General features: G+C 41.8%; 1 protein-coding gene across 3 annotated transcripts in view; it reads right to left on the reverse strand.

The window, feature by feature from the left end:
- LOC123724367 (butyrophilin subfamily 2 member A1) overlaps nucleotides 1-21,911 on the reverse strand; it is a 37,469-nt gene that overhangs the window by 12,735 nt on the left and 2,823 nt on the right. For 2 of the 3 annotated variants that reach the window (XM_045687194.1, XM_045687192.1), the window contains exons 5-9: nucleotides 21,552-21,665; nucleotides 20,397-20,417; nucleotides 19,971-19,991; nucleotides 19,716-19,736; nucleotides 19,451-19,471 (exon numbers count right to left, since the gene is read on the reverse strand). In XM_045687194.1, the coding sequence (XP_045543150.1) occupies nucleotides 19,451-19,471; nucleotides 19,716-19,736; nucleotides 19,971-19,991; nucleotides 20,397-20,417; nucleotides 21,552-21,665 (198 nt within the window). Of the gene's footprint in view, nucleotides 1-1,271; nucleotides 1,293-19,450; nucleotides 19,472-19,715; nucleotides 19,737-19,970; nucleotides 19,992-20,396; nucleotides 20,418-21,551; nucleotides 21,666-21,911 lie in introns of all 3 variants that reach the window. The other variant, XM_045687191.1, reaches the window with a different exon arrangement.

Here is a 21,911-nt window from a genome sequence, read left to right on the forward strand (position 1 = left end):
ATTTTTTTCTTTCAGCCTTTGAATGAATACAACGTTGCCCGGTTGGAATATTATCGCTATTTTATGAGAAAAATAGCATAAAAATTGATTTTAAACAGCGTTTGACATGCTTCGAAGTACGGTAATGGAATATTTTGACATTTTTTGTCACGAAATGCGCTCGTGCGTCACCCTTCGGATACTGACCTGAACGCACGAACAAAACGGAGCTATTTGAATATAACTATGGATTATTTCGAACCAAAACAACATTTGTTGTTGAAGTAGAAGTCCTGGGAGTGCATTCTGACGAAGAACAGCAAAGGTAATGCAATTTTTCTTAAAGTAAATCTGAATTTGGTGAGGGCCAAACTTGGTGGGTGTCAAATTAGCTAGCCGTGATGGCCGGGCTATGTACTCAGAATATTGCAAAATGTGTTTTCGCCGAAAAGCTATTTTAAAATTTCACACCGCGATTGCATAAAGGAGTCCTGTATCTATAATTCTTTAAAAAATTGTTATGTATTTTGTCAACGTTTATCATGAGTAATTTAGTAAATTCACCGGAAGTTTTCGGTGGGTATGCTAGTTCTGAACATCACATGCTAATGTAAAAAGCAGTTTTTCATATAAATATGAACTTGATTGAACAAAACATGCATGTATTGTATAACATAATGTCCTAGGAGTGTCATCTGATGAAGATCATCAAAGGTTAGTGCTGCATTTAGCTGTGGTTTTGGTTTTTGTGACATATATGCTTGCTTTGAAAATGGCTGTGTGATTATTTTTGGCAGGGTACTCTCCTGACATAATCTAATGTTTTGTTATCGCTGTAAAGCCTTTTTGAAAACGGACAATGTGGTTAGATTAACGAGGGTCTTATCTTTAAAATGGTGTAAAATAGTCATATGTTTGAGAAATTGAAGTTATAGCATTTTTGAGGTACTTGTATTTCGCGCCACGCGATTCCACTGGCTGTTGACTAGGTGGGACGCAAACGTCCCACCTTGCCCAGGGAGGTTAACAAACAACGTCTCCTTTTGCAGAGGTCACGTAAATTGCTACTTTAATAAACTACGGATTTCAGCAAACAAAGAAAGTCTCACAATTACACAGGACAAACAGGTACACGGTAAGAGTTTAAGAATTGACATTTTTACAAGTATCAACTGATAGGGCCTGATAGTCGGCGGTACAGTCCACAGACACTCATTACAACTCAACTCCATTGACTAACCTAACATATGTAAGCCATCATATACATTAAGTATCAAAGCCTTAATACTTACCCAGCTGAGAAGTCAGTATTTCTACAGATAAACAGATTCATATAGTCAATTAGACACATCAGTGGTGTCCAAGGGGGAATCAACATGTGTTTTATGTTAGCTACCTCTCTCTAGTCTACACTCTAAAAATAAAAGGTTCCTGTATGATCTTTTAGGATAATATAAGGTTAAAAAATTAACCTTAAGGTTACCTTAAGGTTCATTTAAAAACCAATACTCTGCCATCAGGTCGTATTTTATTTTGTGTATTTTACCCCTTTTTATCCCCAACTGGTAGTTACAGTCTTGTCTCATCGCTGCAACTCCCGTACGGACTCGGGAGAGGCAAAGGTTGAGGTTGTTTCTTCCGAAACACAACCCAACCAAGTTGCACTGCTTCTTGACAGAATGCCCACTTAACCCGGAAGCCATCCGGGTTAAGGAGGAACCACCTAGCAACGGTTTCAGCGTGCACTGCCCTCGGCTCGCCACAGGAGTCGCTGGTACAAGGACAACCCTGCTGGCCAAACCCTCCCCTAACCCGGACGATGCTGGGCCGGTCGCGGCCGGGAGACAGAGCCTGAACTCGAACCCAGAATCTCTAGTGGCACAGTTAGTACTGTGATGCAGTGCCTTAGACCACTGCGTCACTCGGGAGGCCCATCAGTTTTTTTTTTACCTTTGTAGACTTAAGGGGAGCTTTGAAGAACCTTTTCAAAAGAGGGGTTTCATTTTGGAACCAGTAAGTGAGTAAATTCCAACTCGTGTGTGTATAATTCAAATTGAGAACGTTCGCATTATGGGTCAGCTAGGACTCAGGTAAGGCGTTACAATACAGTTTTTTATCACTATTACATGAACTAAGAAACCTTTTACTATATACTCTTTTGTTTTCTAGCCTATGAAATTACCTGTGTTTTGGAAACGTGGAGCCTTTGTCTGGCAAATACATTTCTGTTGTTACGCTATAGGAGTGTTGGATTCCCTGTTTTGTGGTTACTTTAGAAGCGCGTCTAATGGCAACATCACATGACTGGATTACGAATTGCCTTTATATTTGACAAAAGATGTCGCTGAATGGAACGAAAGGTTTATGAGCGTGATCACTCATCGGACCCGAGGTAAAGAGGCGAACATTTCATCTGACCAAGGTAAAACTAGTGTAACTCCTCAACTGTAAATGGATGTTCCCAGTGACAGTGTTAGAAGTGACTGATGCTATTGAAGCTCTGTGACTGTTTGATTTGAGCTATTCACTGTGAATAAAACAAATTGATGAGGAGGTCCAGACAAGGGACAGTATCTCCAATGTATCATCAAAACTGATGAGGAGGGCCAGCCTAGGGACAGTATCTCCAATGTATCGTCAAAACTGATGAGGAGGGCCAGCCTAGGGACAGTATCTCCAATGTATCGTCAAAACTGATGAGGAGGGCCAGCCTAGGGACAGTATATCCAATGTATCATCAAAACTGATGGGGAGGGCCAGCCTAGGGACAGTATCTCCAATGTCTCATCAAAACTGATGGGGAGGTCCAGCCTAGGGACAGTATCTCCAATGTCTCATCAAAACTGATGGGGAGGGCCAGCCTAGGGACAGTATCTCCAATGTCTCATCAAAACTGATGGGGAGGGCCAGCCTAGGGACAGTATCTCCAATGTCTCATCAAAACTGATGGGGAGGGCCAGCCTAGGGACAGTATCTCCAATGTCTCATCAAAACTGATGGGGAGGGCCAGCCTAGGGACAGTATCTCCAATGTCTCATCAAAACTGATGGGGAGGTCCAGCCTAGGGACAGTATCTCCAATGTCTCATCAAAACTGATGGGGAGGGCCAGCCTAGGGACAGTATCTCCAATGTCTCATCAAAACTGATGGGGAGGGCCAGCCTAGGGACAGTATCTCCAATGTCTCATCAAAACTGATGGGGAGGGCCAGCCTAGGGACAGTATCTCCAATGTCTCATCAAAACTGATGGGGAGGGCCAGCCTAGGGACAGTATCTCCAATGTCTCATCAAAACTGATGAGGAGGTCCAGCCTAGTATCTCCAATGTCTCATCAGAACATGTAAATAGATCACAACACAGTGGGCACCACATCTTATACCAGGCTCTATTTGAAGGCTGAAAAGGAAACCTTTCTGGTTAAAGCTGAAACATTTAAAAGTAAACAAGCATTGGAGAAACAGGAGGCTCAACTCAAGGCACAAAATAAAGGTTAGGAGCTTGAAGCTGAAATATTGGCTACCAGTGCTAAGCCGAATGTATTCCATGAGTATGAAGCCACTCAAGGAATGTGGAAACAAATCAGATGATTGAATGAACGATACCTGAATGCAATGGCAAGGCCTGAAGATACCATGGGGAAGGTTACTCAAAGCAAAATGGTGCCCACCACCACTCAGGTTGTCACAGGCCTCCATAACACACAGTCACGCATCATGGCTGACCAGGGATCCCCATTGTCCATCACGTATGTTCATACTGCACAGGGCCAGGGTCAAAGTAGTATGATGTAACTAAGTACTACCACCACATACAGCACTGTTCATCATAGGTCAACTAACACACAGTAGAGCCAAAAGGTAGGCAGCTGCAACTTCCAACTAGGGGAGGAAGGCCTATCAACCCAGATCAGGGTGGAGCTGACAACATGGGCAGTATTGTCAACATTCAGCTACACCAAAATGCTGGTAAGGCAGCAAAGGTTGTCTTCATTACCATCTCTTAGTGTACCACTGGGTGACCCACTAGACTACTGGTTCTTAGTGTACCAGTGTTTAAGGGTGACCCACTAGACTACAGGTTCTTAGTGTATCAGTGTTTAAGGGTGACCCACTAGACTACAGGTTCTTAGTGTACCAGTGTTTAAGGGTGACCAACTAGACTACAGGTTCTTAGTGTACCAGTGTTTAACCTGTTATGGCTAGGGGGCAGTATTTTCACGGCCGGATAAAAAACGTACCCAATTTAATCTGATTATTACTCCTGCCCAGAAACTAGAATATGCATGTAATTATTAGCTTTGGATAGAAAACACTCCAAAGTTTCTAAAACTGTTTGAATGGTGTCTGTGAGTATAACAGAACTCATTTGGCAGGCCAAAACCTGAGAAGATTCTGTACAGGAAGTACCCTGTCTGACCATTTCTTGGCCTTCTGATTATCTCTATCCAATACAGGGGATCTCTGCTGTTACGTGACACTTCCTACGGCTCCCATGGGCTCTCAGAAGGCGGGAAAAAGCTGAATGATATCGAGGCAGCCCCTGGCTGAAAAACATTAGCGCGTTTGGATAGTGGCCAGTCACAGTACTATGAGACTCAGGCTAGTGCACGAGGGGATCCCATGCTTTTATTTTCTCTCCCTTTTGTACGTAAACACGCTTTCCCGGTTGGAATATTATCGCTTTTTTACGAGAAAAATGGCATAAAAATTGATTTTAAACAGCGGTTGACATGCTTCGAAGTACGGTAATGGAATATTTAGAATTTTTTTTGTCACGAAATGCGTCATGTGCGTGACCCTTATTTACACTTCGGATAGTGTCTTGAACGCACGAACAAAACGCCGCTATTTGGATATAACTATGGATTATTTTGAACCAAACCAACATTTGTTATTGAAGTAGCAGTCCTGGGAGTGCATTCTGACGAAGAACACCAAAGGTAATCAAACTTTTCTAATAGTAAATCTGACTTTGGTGAAGGCTAAACTTGCTGGGTGTCTAAATAGCTAGCCCGTGATGCCGGCTATGTACTCACAATATTGCAAAATGTGCTTTCACCGAAAAGCTATTTTAAAATCGGACATATCGAGTGCATAGAGGAGTTCTGTATCTATAATTCTTAAAATAATTGTTATCTTTTTTGTGAACGTTTATCGTGAGTAATTTAGTACATTCACCGGAAGTGTTCGGTGGGAATGCTAGTTCTGAACGTCACATGCTAATGTAAAAAGCTGGTTTTTGATATAAATATGAACTTGATTGAAAAAAACATGCATGTATTGTATAACATAATGTCCTAGGGTTGTCATCTGATGAAGATCATCAAAGGTTAGTGCTGCATTTAGCTGTGGTTTTGTTTATTGTGACATTATATGCTAGCTTGAAAAATGGGTGTCTGATTATTTCTGGCTGGGTACTCTGCTGACATAATCTAATGTTTTGCTTTCGCTGTAAAGCCTTTTTGAAATCGGACAGTGTGGTTAGATAAAGGAGAGTCTTGTCTTTAAAATGCTGTAAAATAGCCATATGTTTGAAAAATTGACGTTTTTGTATTTTTGAGGAATTTGTAATTCGCGCCACGCCTATCATTGGATATTGGAGCAGGTGTTCCGCTAGCGGAACGTCTAGATGTAAGAGGTTTTAAGGGTGACCCACTAGACTACAGGTTCTTAGTTAACCAGTGTTAAAGGGTGACCCACTAGACTACAGGTTCTTAGTGTATCAATGTTTAAGGGTGACCCACTAGACTACAGGTTCTTATTGTACCAGTGTTTAAGGGTGACCCACTAGACTACATGTTCTTTGTACATGGCTTTGAACATGCTATCGAAGACCGGACTGAGAACAGCAAAGACAGGTTGTACCTTTTGGAGAAATTCACCATGGGGCAACTCAAATCAAATCAAATTTTAGCTCAGCTCTTTTGTCTTACTGAAGTTGAGGGAGAGGTTGTTGTCCTGTCATCACACTGCCAGGTCTTTGACCTCCTCCCCAAGGCTGTCTCATTGTCTTCGGTGATCAGGCCTACCACCGTCTGCAAACTTAATGATGGTGTTGAAGTTCTGAGTGGCCATGCAGTCATGGGTGAACAGGGAGTACCCGAGGGGACTAAGCACGCACCCCTGAGGGGCCCCCATGTTGAGGGCCAGCGTGGCGGATGTGTTGTTGTCTACCCTCACCACCTGGGGGCGACCCGTCAGGAAGTAGGTGTTCCTTTTGTCCAGGTGGGAAAGGACAGTGTGGAGTGTAATATAGATTGTGTCATCTGTGGATCTGTTGGGGTGGTATGCGAATTGGGGTGGGTCCAGGGTGTCTTGAATGATGGTGTTGATATGAGCCATGATCAGCCTTTCAAAGCATTTCAAGGATATTGGTGTGAGTGCTAAGCGGCGATAGTTATTTAGACAGGTTAAGTTGGCGCTGTTGGACACAGGTGGTCTGCTTGAAATAGGAAGGTATTACAGGCTGGGTCAGGGAAAGGTTGAAAATGTCAGTAAAGACACTTGCCAGCTGGTCAGCGCATGCTCTGAGTAGGAGTCCTGCGAATCCGTCTGACCCTGCGGCCTTGTGAGTGAAAAACCTGTTTAAAGGTCTGACACATATTGGCTACCGAGAGTGTGATCACACAGCCGTCCGGAACGCATGGTTCAGTGTTGCTTGCCACGACAGGAGCATAGAAGGCATTTAGCTCATCTGCTAGGCTCGTGTCACTGGGCAGCTTGTGGCTGCGTTTCCCTTTCTAATCTGTGATAGTTTGTGAGCCCTGCCACATCCGAGAAGCATCAGAGCTGGTGTAGTAGGATTTGATCTTTCTCCTGTATTGACGCTTTGCCTGTTTGATGATTCGTCAGAGTGCATAGCATGATTTCTTATAAGCGTCTGGGTTTGTGTCCGGCTCCGTGAAAGCGGCAGTCTTTAGCTCAGTGCGGATGTTGCCTGTAATCCAAGGCTTCTGGTTGGGATATGTGTGTACGGTCAGTGTGGGGACGATGTACTTTAATGAAGCTGGTGACTGATGTGGTAAACTCCTCACCACTTCCGAATTGAGCGTGTCACTGGTACTTCCTGCTTGAGTTTTTACTTGTAAACAGGATTAAGGAGGATAGTTATGGTCAGATTAGCCAGAGATCTAGTTCACAGTTACCAACATATGGAGACTGACATTGGGTATGCAGAGGCCAAAAGGCTTCTGAAAAAACACTTTGGAGACGAGTATAGAATCGCCACAGCTTATATTGAGAAAGCTCTCAGTTGGCCGTCCATCAAGGTTGAAGATTCAGAAACCTTACAAGCCTTTGCAGTTTTCCTCACTGGATGCTTTAACACTATGGATAATGTTCAATATATGGAGGAAATGGACAGCCAATCAAATATGAGCGCCATAGTCTCAAAGCTGCCGTAAAAGTTGAAAGAAAAATGTAGAGTCGGCTTATGACCTACAAGAGAGAAATGGAAGAAGAGCCAGGTTCGCTCATCTGGTTACTAAGCCAGGATAGCCTCACATCCCCTGTTTGGAAACCTGAGGGAAACCCCCACCGCAGCAGTGAGGGAAGGTTCAAGGCCTGTGAGTAGGCCAAGTGTTCTGAAGTAGAGGAAAAGTGGTTTTGGTTTTTCCACCAGCGTTACTCCAGCTGTGAAAACATGAAGAGCTGGGTTGGAAATCCTTCTATTGTGGCACTCAGGCAGTGTCCATTCTGTCAAAGAGAACACAGTACAGGCATCTGCACAGTGAACAAGAAGAAACATCAAGAGAAGTTGGACTTTTTGAAGAACAAGGGAATCTGCTTTGGTTGTCTGACCCCTGGACACATGAGCAAAGGATGCACACATCAACTTCCCTTTAAACTGTGTTCACGTAAACATCCTACCATGTGGCACATCAGCTATACAAGAGGTAAACAGCTGCAAAAGCAATGAAAACAGAGAGCAGAGTGTTACCAATGCGTTTGTTAAACAAGATGAAGATGCTGGGAGCCACACTGGGGCCGGTGATCCTGATTGCATCCTAGCCATTGTGCCTGTGAGGGGGTAAATTAATGTATATGCACCTAATTATGATGATCATATTTTTATTCAACATATATTCCCCAAGGTAACGGAATTTCAGGGAACACTTAGTTTGGGGCAACTCGAATTTTTTTTCTGGATCAGATTCTGAATACATCCTCAACTAAAGCAACCTCATTGACAAAGTCAGCCAAATGCACTCCATCATTTATGAAAGACTTACATTTGAAAGAAACATGGAGATAGCTCCACCCCCAAGATAGGGATTACTTATTCTACTCCTGCCTGCATAACTCTAATACCTGGATTGATTATTTTCCCCTATCAGCACAGGTAACCCATAGAGTTGTGTGTAAACTGAGTATTTATCCAGAACTATCTCAGATCATTCCCCCCACACACTTTCTGTTTGGATGCCGGATGGAGTTCAAGGGACCTATAGATGGAGCCTAAACCCAACTCTTTTTAAACAGGCAGAATTTTGTCAATTTATCAGAGCCAAAATTAAGTTTCTGTGAAACAAACTGTCCTTCCTCTCCCAATAGTTTTGTACTCTGGGATACATTAAATACCTTTCTTAGGGGTCAAATCATGTATTATACCAAAGGTCTCAAAAAAAATGCACTGCTGAATTGAATTAATTAATGAAATCCTATTACTACAAAATGAACACCAAAAATCTGTCTCTAAAGAAACATACTGCTCATTGGTGTATAAAAACTAAAATATAATACCCTAAGTACTTACAAAACTGAAAAGGCTATCCTTAGAACTAGGCAAAGATATTATGAATTGAGGGAGAAAACACACAAAGTCTTGCATGTCAGATAAAAGCTGAATAGAATTAAAAAACCATCAACTCTATTGAAACACAGATTAGTCAAGTTTCTCACAACCCGGAAGAGATTAATGATTCATTTAAACAATACTATTCTAAGTTATACACTTCTGATGGAACGGAACCAGCAATGATAGACACATTTCTGTCTGTTAATGAACTACCGCACCTCACACAGGAAGACCAACAAGAAACTAGAACGCCCCTTTACAAAAACAGAAATCAAAAAGGAAATTTCCTCTCTACAATCCAGCAAATCACCAGGAGATGATGGCTTTCCCCCAGAGTTTTATAAGGAGTTTAAGGATTTGCTTATTCCTCTCTTGATGTATGTTCTAAATTTAGCTGCTGAGACGCAGAGCCTGCCGGACTCCTTTTCCACGGCTATTATTATACATTAAAAAAAAGAAAGATCCTCTACAATGCTCTTCCTATAGGCCGATCTCGCTCCTCAATGCCAACTATAAATCAATTTCTAAGGCGATGGCTAATAGATTAGGACAATATTTGCTAAACCTGATTAACACCTATCAAACAGGCGTTATACAGAAAAGATCCTCCACCAATAATTCGTGCAGGTTTTCAATGTAATTCACATGGCCAGTGTGAGGAGCGATCCTAGTATAGCAGTATCTCTAGACGCTGAAAAGGCCTTTGATAGGCTGGAGTGGCCATACCTATTCAAGGTCCTTGCTAAATTTAACTTTGGTCCTTCGTTTGCCAACTGGGTTAAGACTTTATACCATAAACCGCAAGCCAATATCACCACGAATGCCATGATGTCAGCCACATTCACAGTCTTTAGAGGTAGTAGACAGGGCTGTTCACTTTCCCCACTCCTTTTTGTGCTAGCCATAGAACCCCTGGTGGAGGCCATAAGAACGGATCCTGGCATAAAGGGCTTTCAGGTGGGCCAGATCTCATTGTTCACAGACATTATTTTGTTCTTCTCTGACCTGACTGGATCCCTCTCAAAACTCCAGAAGTGTTTGGGTACATACAGCTCTATATCAGGTTACAAAGTCAATATGGACAAAAGTTAAATACTTCCACTGACTCGCTTTGACTATAACATCTTTGAACGAACAGGTCCCTTCAGATGGTCGCCACAGGGGTTCAAATATCTAGGAATCACAGTTGATAATGACTTAAGAAATGTGTACAAGCTTAACTACTCTGTCTTGGTTTAAAATGTGGTGGATGACTTGAATAGATGGATACATTTTACATTTACATTTACATTTTAGTCATTTAGCAGACCCTCTTATCCAGAGCGACTTACAGTAGTGAATGCATACATTTCATACATTTTTTTTTTGTACTGGATAGATACACCTCTTCCATTATTTGGAAAAATTAGCTGAATTAAGATGAACGTTCTGCCTAAAATGATGTACCTATTTCAATCTTTACCCATATCCCTACAATCCCTTAACAAGACCATAAGACAATTTGTATGGAACCGTAATACTCCAAGGGTGAGCCTGGACAAATTAACATGGGATTATAGTCCAGGAGGTCTCCGGCTACCAGCGCAAATTAGATTCATTTCATTCTTATTTGAAACTGAACCAGCCCCTTCTTGAACTCAGATGGAAATGTTTGCTCTTAATGAAGTGGTTGGGAGTAATATTATCTACAAGTGGAACCCCAAGACTATATCAACAAAAATGAGCAACCCCTGTATCATAAACTTAGTAAGATCTTGGTATGAAATTTGTAAGTTGTTTGGTCTGAAACAAGACTTGTCACCCAAAACATCCCTGTGGCAAAACAGACTCCTGCCAATGATCTTGGATTGCAACATTTTTCAGCATTGGCATGAGAAAGGAATAACTCATTTAGAACATTGCTATATAGATTTGAGCATCTGAAAGAGCAATACCAGTTATCCAATAATCATTTATTTTGTTATTTACAGTTAAGAAACTTTCTCAGAAGCACTCTTGGAGATATGACTTTACCAAATCTAACGACAATTGAACAACTACTCCATGATAACCATGACACATTTATATCCAGAGTGTATTCATTGCTAATGCAACAATGCCCAAAACCAGATGTACTGTACATAAGTCAAGAGAGCAATAGGAATCCGATTTGAATGCTACAATTGATGAGGGGCTATGGTCGGACCTATGGCAAGACAGTGTGTCAGCAACCATCAACTCTAGATATAGACTTCTACATTACAACTTCCTCCACCAACTCTATCTGACGCCTCAGAGGTTACATAGATGTCACCCTGAAATATCAGAAATGTGTTTTAGATGTGGAACAACAGAAGGCACTTTTTTGCATTGTACTTGGCAGTGTACTAAATTAGAAACCTTCTGGCCTGATGTTTGTGACACCCTGGCCTTTATTATGGAGGTGCCTTTCCCACTTGACCCTGAAATATGCCTTCTGGGTAACTTCACAAATGTGAATTTGGGGAATAACTTCAACATCAAATTTATAGAAAATCGCCCTTGCAAGAAAATGTGTTGCATTGACATGGAAATCAGATTCCCCTCTCCCAATTACAAGATGGCTCTCTGAAATGAATAATTGTATTCCTATGGAGAAGACTACAAATGCATTACGAAAGAAAAATTAAACTACTTTATGAAAATATGGCAACCCTTCCTGGATATGTAAACACTTCCATTGGGGTTGGTGGATGTGAGCTTGTAGATCAATGTAGCTATTGTCTCTCTGTAATGTACTGTTTGTATTGCTTTGTGTCTATGTTGGTCTCTTGTCATTTGTTTTATTTAGTCATTATTAGTATTATTACTATTCTAGTTTATTTTGTAATTTTTCATTGTTTAAATAAATGTTTTATTTTTGGGGCTGGGGAGGGTTGAATGACCTTTTCTCGTAGTACTTACTCTTGCTGTATTGTATTGTTCTGTTAAGGCAAGGGCTTATTTCAAGGTTTTACTGCTAACCTACAAAGCATTACACGGGCTTGCTCCTAACTATCTTTTCGATTTGGTCCTGCCGTACATACCTACACGTACGCTATGGTTACAGGACGCATGCCTCCTAACTGTCCCTAGAATTTCTAAGCAAAAACCTGGAGGCAGGGCTTTCTCCTATAGAGCTCCATTTTTATGGAATGGTCTGCCTACCCATGTGAGAGACGGTCTCAACATTTAAGGCTTTATTGAAGACTCATCTCATCAGTAGGTCCTATGATTGAGTGTAGTCTGACCCAGGAGTGTGAAGGTGAACGGGATGGCACTGGAGTAACAAACCGCCCTTGCTGTCTTTGCCTGGCCGGTTCCCCTCCCTCCACTGGGATTCTCTGCCTCTAACCCTATTACAGGGGCTGAGTCACTGGCTTACTGGTGCTCTTCCATGCCGTCCCTAGGAGGGTTGAGTCACTGAGGGGCTCTTCCTGTCTGGGTTGGCGCCCACCCCTTGGGTTGTGCCGTGGCGGAGATCTTTGTGGGCTATACTCGGCCTTGTCTCAGGATGGTAGGTTGGTGGTTGAAGATATCCCTCTAGTGGTGTGGGGGCTGTGCTTTGGCAAAGTGGGTGGGGTTATATCCTGCCTGTTTGGCCCTGTCTGGGGGTACCGTCGGATGGGGCCACAGTGTCTCCCGACCCCTCCTGTCTCAGCCTCCAGTATTTATGCTGCAGTAGTTTGTATCGGGGGGCTAGGGTCAGTCTGTTATATCTGGAGTATTTCTTCTGTCTTATCCGGTGTCCTGTGTGAATTTAAGTATGTTCTCTAATTCTTTCTTTCTCTCTCTCTCTCTCGGAGGACCTGAGGCCTAGGACCATGCCTCAGGACTACCTGGCCTGATGACTCCTTGTTGTCCCCAGCCCACCTGGCCGTGCTGCTGCTCCAGTTTCAAATGTTCTGCCTGCGGCTATGGAACCTTGACCTGTTCACCGGACGTGCTACCTGTCCCAGACCTGCTGTTTTCAACTCTCTAGAGGCAGCAGGAGCGGTAGAGATACTCTGAATGATCGGCTATGAAAAGCCAACTGACATTTACTCCTGAGGTGCTGACCTGTTGCACCCTCGACAACCACTGTGATTATTATTATTTGACCTTGCTGGTCATCTATCAACATTTCAACATCTTGGCCATGTTCTGTTATAATCTCCACCCGGCACAGCCAGAAGAGGACTGGCCACCACTCATAGCCTGGTTCCTCTCTAAGTTTCTTCCTAGGTTCTGGCCTTTGAAGGGAGTTTTTCCTAGCCACCGTGCTTCTACACCTGCATTGCTTGCTGTTTGGGGTTTTAGGCTGGGTTTCTGTACAGCACTTTGAGATATCAGCTGATGTAAGAAGGGCTTTATAAATACATTTGATTTGAATAATAATAATAATAATAATAATAATAATAAAAAATGTAAAAAATAAAACAATATCAACAACCAGGAGGGCATGAGTACCTTTGTTGTCTCTGACTTGGAGATAAGCAGCCTTGATGACAGCAGTTTTGTTGAAATCCTTGCAGTTTTCACACAGAAAGAAATCCCTGTAACTAAGGAGAACATTCCTACCAGCGGCGGCTGGTGGGAGGAGCTATAGGAGGATGGGCTCATTGTGAAATCAATGGAATGGAGTCAAGCATGAGGTTTTCCATGTGGTTTCCACAAGCAAAAACATCTGCTAAATATGTGTATGGGACCAATACAATTTGATTTGATATGATTGATGTTTGATACCTTTCCATTTATTCCATTCCAGGCATTACAATGAGCCCGTCCTCTGATAGCTCCTCCCATCAGCCTCCACCGATTCCTAACCAGACAGATGTGAACCAATGGCCATATTTGGAAAGGTGCGTCTCAAGCAGATTGATTCTGAAGTTGTATTGTATTGTTGACAAACATACCTCAGGCCATTGAGCCATGGATGGTCATAAACAGCCAAGAAGATGGCCCATACGCTGTGAAAACCACTCTGGTCTGGATTGTGAATGGGCTTCTAAAAAAGGGGAATGTCTCCACCTATGGGCGGTCTGAAGTAATGTCACACAGAATCTCTGTGGTAGAGCAGGAAGAGCTGCTGCAGCAACAGGTCAAGCATGATTTCCCAGAGCACCACCATGAGGAGCAGCTTGAAATATCAAGAGAATATCATCTCTTTATGGAGCGTGTCTCTGTCAGACAAGCTGGTGGGTGTCCACTATAGGATATGCCTCCCACTGAGGAATGAGGATGCTGAATTTACCAACAACTGCATGCTCTCAACCTGAAATGGGAACTCAGTGAGAATCCCTAGTCCTGTAAGGACTACATCAACTTCATGGCAGACATCCTGGACAAAGGCTTTGCAGTGATGGTGCCAATAGACTTACAGAATGACAGCAGCAAGATATGTCGGTATATTCCTCACCACAGAGTAGGTGGTATTAGACTGTGGAGCCACCTAACCTATCACTGAATGCTCAGCTTCTACAGGGTCCAGACTTGACAAACCACATCATTGGTGTTTTGTCCAGATACCGCCAAGAGCCTGTGGCCTTTATGACAGATATTGAAGTAATGTTCCACCAGGTGAGAGTTCCAGAGCAGGATACAGACCTGAGATTTTTCTGGATTTTCTCTGGACTTACTCAGGACTGCAAATCCTTGTGTTCTAAAGGAGGCTTTAGACTGAACCAATGTTTCAGTCAAGTTCTTGCCTCAATTCCTGAAGAGGAGAAAGCAAAGGAGATAACGGATCTGGACTGGGATCAGAACATGCTACCAGTAGAAAGTACAATGGTGCATTGAATCGGACTCAATAAAGTTACAAATATCCATTCAGGACAGACCACTTACCAGAAGAGGCGTTATATCTATGGTGGGCTCTGTTTACGACCCGTACCGTTAACTAGGTTAATAACTCGCTAACTATCAAAGAATATATGCACACACTCTGATCTGCACTGATCTGAAAAGTGCATTCACTAGTGGGTGATTGAAAGGTTTTCAGGTACTTTCGGAAGATGGGCAGGGTCTCAGCTGTCCTAGCTTCAGGGGGAAGCTGGTTCCACCATTGGGGTGCCAGGACAGAGAAGAGCTTGGACTGGACTGAGCGGGAGCTGCCCTCCCGGAGGGGTGGGAGGGCCAAGAGACCAGAGGTGGCAGAACGGAGTGCTCAGGTTGGGGTGTAGGGTTTTCTCATAGCCTGAAGGTAGGGAGGGGCAGTTCCTCTTGCTGCTATGTAGGCAAGCACCATGATCTTGTAGTGGATGAATGATTCGACTGGAAGCCAGTGGTTTGTGCGGAGGAGCGGGTTGACATGGGAGAACTTGGGAAGGTGGAAAACCAGGTGGGCTGTAGCATTCTGGATAAATTGCAGGGGTTTCGTGGCACAAGCAAAGAGACCAGCCAACAGACATTTCTATTAGTCAAGAATGGAGATGACAAGTGCCTGGATTAGGACCTATGCTGCTTCCTGTTTGAGGTATGGTCATATGGATGTTGAGCATGAATCTACAGTAGCGAGTCACTGCTTTGATGTTTTCAGAGAATGACAGGGTGTTGTCCAGGTTCACACCAAGGTTCTTTGCACTCTGGGAGGACGACACTGTGGAGTTGTCAATTGTGATGGAGAGGTGTGAGGATATGACGGAGCCAAGTGACTTGGTGTATAGAGAGAAGAGGAACTAGAACAGAGCCCTGGGGGACACCAGTAGTGAGAGAACGTGGTGCAGACCCAGATCCTCTCTACTGATGGTTCCCAGTGTCGAAGGCAGTGGATAGATTTAGGAGGATGAGAACAGATGAAAGAGAGTCTGCTTTGGCAGTGCTGCGAGCCTCCGTGACACAAAGAGCAGTCTCAGTTGAGTGACCCGTCTCGAAGCCTGACTGGTTAGGGTCAAGAAGATTGTTCTGTGAGCGATAACGAGAGAGTTGATCAGAGATAGCACGCTCAATTGTTTTGGAAAGAAATAAAGGGGTACAGGTCTATAGATTGATGTCAGATGAGTCAAGTGTTGGTTTCTCAACAGTTTCCCATGTGGATCAAGAATGGTCCACCACCAAAGGATATCCAGCCAACTTGACCAGCATCCCTTGGGAAAGCTTTTGACACCTTGTAGAGTCCATGCCCTAATGAATTGAGGCAAAATGGGGTGCAACTCAATATTAGGAAAGTGTTCCTAATGGTTTGTACCCTCAGTGTATGTCAGACTTGTTCTGGAAGAGGTGGACCAAAGAGTATCTACCTGAGTTGCAGAAGCAACAAAAATTAACAAGAGAAGAAACTTTGTCCCTGGGGATATGGTTCTCATCAATATGACTCTTATCCCTGTACAAAGTGTTGATTGGTTAACTTCTCAGGGCTATGTGGGACGCTACCGTCCCACCTGCGGGACACACTATTCAACAGCCAGTGAAATAGCATGGCGCGAAATACAAAACAGCAAAAATCTCATAATTTCATTTTCTCAAACAATCAACTATTTTACACCATTTTAAAGATAAACTTCTCGTTAATCTAACCACATTGTCTGATTTCAAAAAGGCTTTACGGCGAACGCATAAAATTTGATTATGTTAGGACATAAACTTCACAAGAAAAACCACATAGCCATTTTCCAAGCAAGGACATGCATCACAAAAACCAAAGATACAGCTAAAATATTCACCAATCTTTGATGATCTTCATCAGATGACACTCATAGGACTTCATGTAACACAATACATGTATGTTTTGCTCGATAAAGTTCATATTTATAACCAAAAACTCAATTTTACATTGGCGCGTGATGTTCAGAAAATATATTCCCACCAAAACAGCCGGTGAATGTGCACATCAATTTACAAAAATACTCATCATAAACGTTGATAAAATTTACAACAGTTATTGAAAGAATTATAAATATACTTCGCTTTAACGCAACTGCTGTGTCAGTTATTAAAATAGCTTTACGGAGAAAGCACATTTTCAAAATTCGGAGCACATAGCTCGCCATCAAAGCAAGCTATACAGATACCTGCCAAGTTCGGGGGTCAACTAAACTCAGAATTAGTATTATAAATATTCTCTTACCTTTGCTGATCTTCGTCAGAATGCACTCACAGGACTCCTACTTCGAAATACTCCATGTTTATTTCCAAATACCTCTGTTTGTTCGTGCGTTCAGATCACTATCCAAAGGCATAACGCGCGAGCGTAAATCCAGACACGAAAAGTCAAATACTTCCATTACCGTTCGTAGAAACATGTCAAACGTTGTTTACAATCAATCCTTAGGGTCTTTTTAAGATAAAACATCGATAATATTCCAACCGGACAATAGCGTATTCATTCAAGAAGAAAAAGAAGGAACGGCGCTCTCGCGGGCTCGCGCATAACCAAGCCCTTTGTCCATAGGCAGTCCACTCATTAACTGAGGTACTAGGAGGAAACAAGTTTCTAAAGGCTGTTGACAGCCAATGGAAGCCTTAGGAAGTGCAACGTGACCCCACAGACACTGTAGTTTTGATAGGGATTCAAAAGAAGAACTACAATTCTCAGATTTTCCACTTCCTGGTTGAATTTTTCTCAGGTTTTTGCTTGCCATATGAGTTCTGTTATACTCACAGACATCATTCAAACAGTTTTAGAAACTTCAGAGTGTTTTCTATCCAAATCTACTAATAATATGCAAATATTTGACTCTGGGCCCGAGTATTAGGCAGCAATACTGCCCCCTATACCTTAAAAAGTTAGGTTCCAAACTGTCTGTTCAAGCAGTTGGCACACAGTTTGGACACTCATCGCTACCACACAAGACATGCAGCAAGAGGTCTCTTCACAGTCCCCAGGGCCAGAACAGAGGTTGGGAAATGCAGAGTATTAAATAAAGCCATGACTACATCACAGGAAATTGGTGGCACCTTAATTGGGGAGAACATGCTCGTGGTAATAGCTTGAGCAGAATAAGTGAAATGGTATTAAATACATCAAACACATGGATTCCAGGTGTTTGATGACATTCAACTTGCTCTGTTCCAGTCATTATTATGAGCCGTCATCCCCTCAGCAGCCTCCACTGGACTACATGGAACTCTCGTGCCATCCCATGTAACTCAAGTAAGTACTAAAAACAGATTAAAAAAACAGATAAAATGGCACCTTGCGGCACAACGGGAACTGTGAAGACATTTGTATATATTTTGTATTGTATTTTGTAATGTTATGTATAGTATGTATTTTATTGTTGTGTTTTGAGTTTGGAACCCAGGAAGAGAGCCGTTGCCTTGGCAGCGGCTAAATAGTAAATACTAAACTCGTGGCTCATGGGGCAAGTCACACAAACCACCCCGACTCCAGAGGGCTGGTTAGGCAAGTGAGAACCCAGACCACCAAGCTGTGTCTGCTGCTGGAGCCCACGCATAGCCAACCAAAAATGAACTTTAGGCTCCCTCTATGTTTTGAAGTTGTATTTGTTTTGATCACACAAGAACAAGGAGTTTGGTTGATGAAATCATGTTTTTGGTTTTCTACTATGGTTATCATGGGTATTTGAAAGCAACATGGAGCCTCACCTGGACACAGCCCTTTTTACCCATGTTCCCCTTTCCTATACCTATTTATAGTTTTGGCATTATGGGTCAGCTAGGACTCAGGTATGACGTTACCATACATTATGGGTCAGCTAGGTCTCAGGTATGACATTACCATACATTATGGGTCAGCTCGGACTTTTTTTTATCGCTATTACATGAACAAGAAAAAAAGACTACTATACAGTGGGGGAAAAAAGTATTTGATCCCCTGCTGATTTTGTACATTTGCCCACTGACAAAGAAAGGATCAGTCTATAATTTTAATGGTAGGTTTATTTGAACAGTGAGAGACAGAATAACAACAAAAATATCCAGAAAAATGCATGTCAAAAATGTTGTAAATTGATTTGCATTTTAATGAGGGAAATACTTTTTTCCCCCACTGTATATCATTTTAATTTTCTGTTTAAATAATCATGTTTGCTTTGATCATGGAAAGACTCTGTAGCCTGTGAAATTACCTGTGTTTTGGAAACATGGAGCCTTTGTCTGGCAAATACATTTCTGTTTGTTTTTACACTATTCAAGATTTGTATTCCCTGTTACTTTGAAAGAGCGTCTGACGGCAACATCACATACCTGTGGCCTCAAGGTAAGTTTTGAATTGGATTACACATTGCCTTTATAAAATGGTTCACATAAATCTTTCAAAGTGATGATCTGGGACTCCTTGTCTCATATCACTTCTCTAATGTCACAAATCCTAATTGAGTTCCACCACCTAAATGAGTCCAGCGTACCTCTGTGAGACAACTTCTCCAATAAAGATATTCTACCCTACCACCACTTCTTAATTTCATTAAATATATGTGACTGGTCAATCAGAAACTACCCATTGGGCAAACTATGTAATCTCAACGTGGATATTTGGGTAACATTTGGTTGAGACGTTGATCAACGAGATTACAACCTACAGTAGATGTAAAGACTGACAAAAGTGAGTTGAATTTCCAATGTGTTATCACTATGTTTTCAACCATCCAAAAGCACATCCAAATTACAGTGGAAAAACAATGTTAGATGTTTTTTGTTTGGTTGTCACCCAAATGTCTATCACTGCACTTTCAACCAAAAAAGACTTAAAATGCTTCAAATAATTCAGGTAAAGTGATGATCTGAAGACACTACTTACCTCGCTGCACAGTGATGTCATCTGTAAATATGTAGAGTAGATGGAAGACAGTGAGAACATCATTAACATGAACACTAGAAGATGTAGTCTCTCTCTGGGACTCCTTGTCTCATATCAATGTTCCAACATCAGAAGGAACATCTTCAATGAGCTCAAAATAACTTTCTTAAAATGTTTTTGCACTTGAAGTCGGTAAATTAAAGAAAATGTTCATTTTGTGGTTCTAATAATGTTATCAAAGTGATGATCTGAAGACACTACTTACAGAAACTCTCCTTGAGGTAATCTGTAAACATGTATAATAGATGGAAGACAGTGAGAACATTATTAACATGAACACTAGAAGATGTAGTCTCTCTCTGGGACTCCTTGTCTCATATCAATGTTCCAACATCAGATAAAAGTCAGGGAACATTAATATGCACAACATTATATGTTTTCTACTTCACTAGAAGTTGCATCTATAGAAGAGACATTTGTTTATATGTTATCAATGTGGTGATCTGAAGACACTACTTACGATTCTTCTCCCAGAGGTCATCTGTAAACATGTTGAGTAGATGGAAGACAGTGAGAACATCATTAACATGAACACTAGAAGATGTAGTCTCTCTCTGGGACTTCTTGGTCGTGACTCAATCCAATGTGCAGTATACCGCAGGACACTCACATCTGACAAAGCACTTTATAAAGGCATTTTCCACCGGCATTCACAGAGATCACATTCATGGTAAACACTGCACATGTCGACTCATGTATAAAATACCTTTAAAAGTCTGTTATAGTGTGCTGTGTTATAATGCACCTTGAATTGAATCCCAGCCCTTGTCTCATATCACTGTTCCAACATCAGATGGAACATCTTAAAATGTACTCAGCAACAAAAAAAAGACTTTAAATGCTTCAAATAATTCTTGCAAAGTGATGAACTGAAGACACTACTTACCTTTCTCCTTCCTGATTTCATCTGTAAACATGTAGAGTAGATGGAAGACAGTGAGAACATCATTAACATGAACACTAGAAGATATAGTCTCTCTCTGGGACTCCTTGTCTCATAACACTTCATTAATGTCACAAATCCTAATTGAGTTCCACCACCTAAATGAGTCCAGCGTACCTCTGTGAGACAACTTCTCCAATAAAGATATTCTACCCTACCACCACTTCTTAATTTAATTAAATAAATGTGACTGGTCCATCAGTGAACCAGGTGTATCAGAGTTATTTTTTAAGAACAAATTCTTATTTTCAATGACCGCCTAGGAACAGTGGGTTAACTACCTTGCTCAGGGGTAGAGCAACATATTTTCACATTGTCAGCTCGGGGATTCGATCTTGCAACCTTTCAGTTGCAAGTCCAATGCTCTAACCACTAGGCTATCTGCCGCCCCTGCCTCCCCAAGTTAAGGATAATACTTTCCCAGATTGAGTTGATCTATCATCACACCTGATTAACATGTTAATCACCCGCAGGTTAAAATCAGTCATCAGTGTTAACATGTTATTCACCTGGAGATTAAAATCAGTCATCAGTGTTAACATGTTAATCACATGCAGATTAAAATCAGTCATCAGTGTCAACATGTTATTCACCTGGAGATTAAAATCAGTCATCAGTGTTAACATGTTAATCACCTGCAGGTTAAAATCAGTCATCAGTGTTAACATGTTAATCACCTGCAGATTAAAATCAGTCATCAATGCTAACATGTTAATCACCTGCAGATTAAAATCAGTCATCAGTGTTAACATGTTAATCACCTGCAGGTTAAAATCAGTCATCAGTGTTAACATGTTAATCACCTGCAGATTAAAATCAGTCATCAATGCTAACATGTTAATCACCTGCAGATTAAAATCAGTCATCAGTGTTAACATGTTAATCACCTGCAGATTAAAATCAGTCATCAGTGCTAACATGTTAAACACCTGCAGCTTAAAATCAGTCATCTGTGTTAACATGTTAATCACCTGCAGGTGAAGTATATTATCCTGTATCCATAGAATACAACCACTGTGAACATGTTGAGGATGATGCAATGAAGCAATGCAGACATTTCATTCCAACAATTCAACGTTCATACCATCTCTCAATTACCTTTCTTATTAAGTATGCAGTAGATAGCCAGAGCTAACCCAATCACAGTGATGGCTCCCAGACAGCATAACACAATGAAGGTCATTCTCCATGGGGTTGTGTAAAATAACTCACCTAAAACACACATCATTACACATCAACAACAGGGTTTGGTACTAATACTACCACACATCATTACACATCAACAACAGGGTTTGGTACTAATACTACCACACATAAACAACAGGGTTTGGTACTAATACTACCACACATCATTACACATCAACAACAGGGTTTGGTACTAATACTACCACACATCATTACACATCAACAACAGGGTTTGGTACTAATACTACCACACATCATTACACATCAACAACA

This window comes from Salmo salar, chromosome ssa01 (genome assembly GCF_905237065.1).
Source record: "Salmo salar chromosome ssa01, Ssal_v3.1, whole genome shotgun sequence".
Classification (NCBI taxonomy): Eukaryota; Metazoa; Chordata; class Actinopteri; order Salmoniformes; family Salmonidae; genus Salmo; species Salmo salar.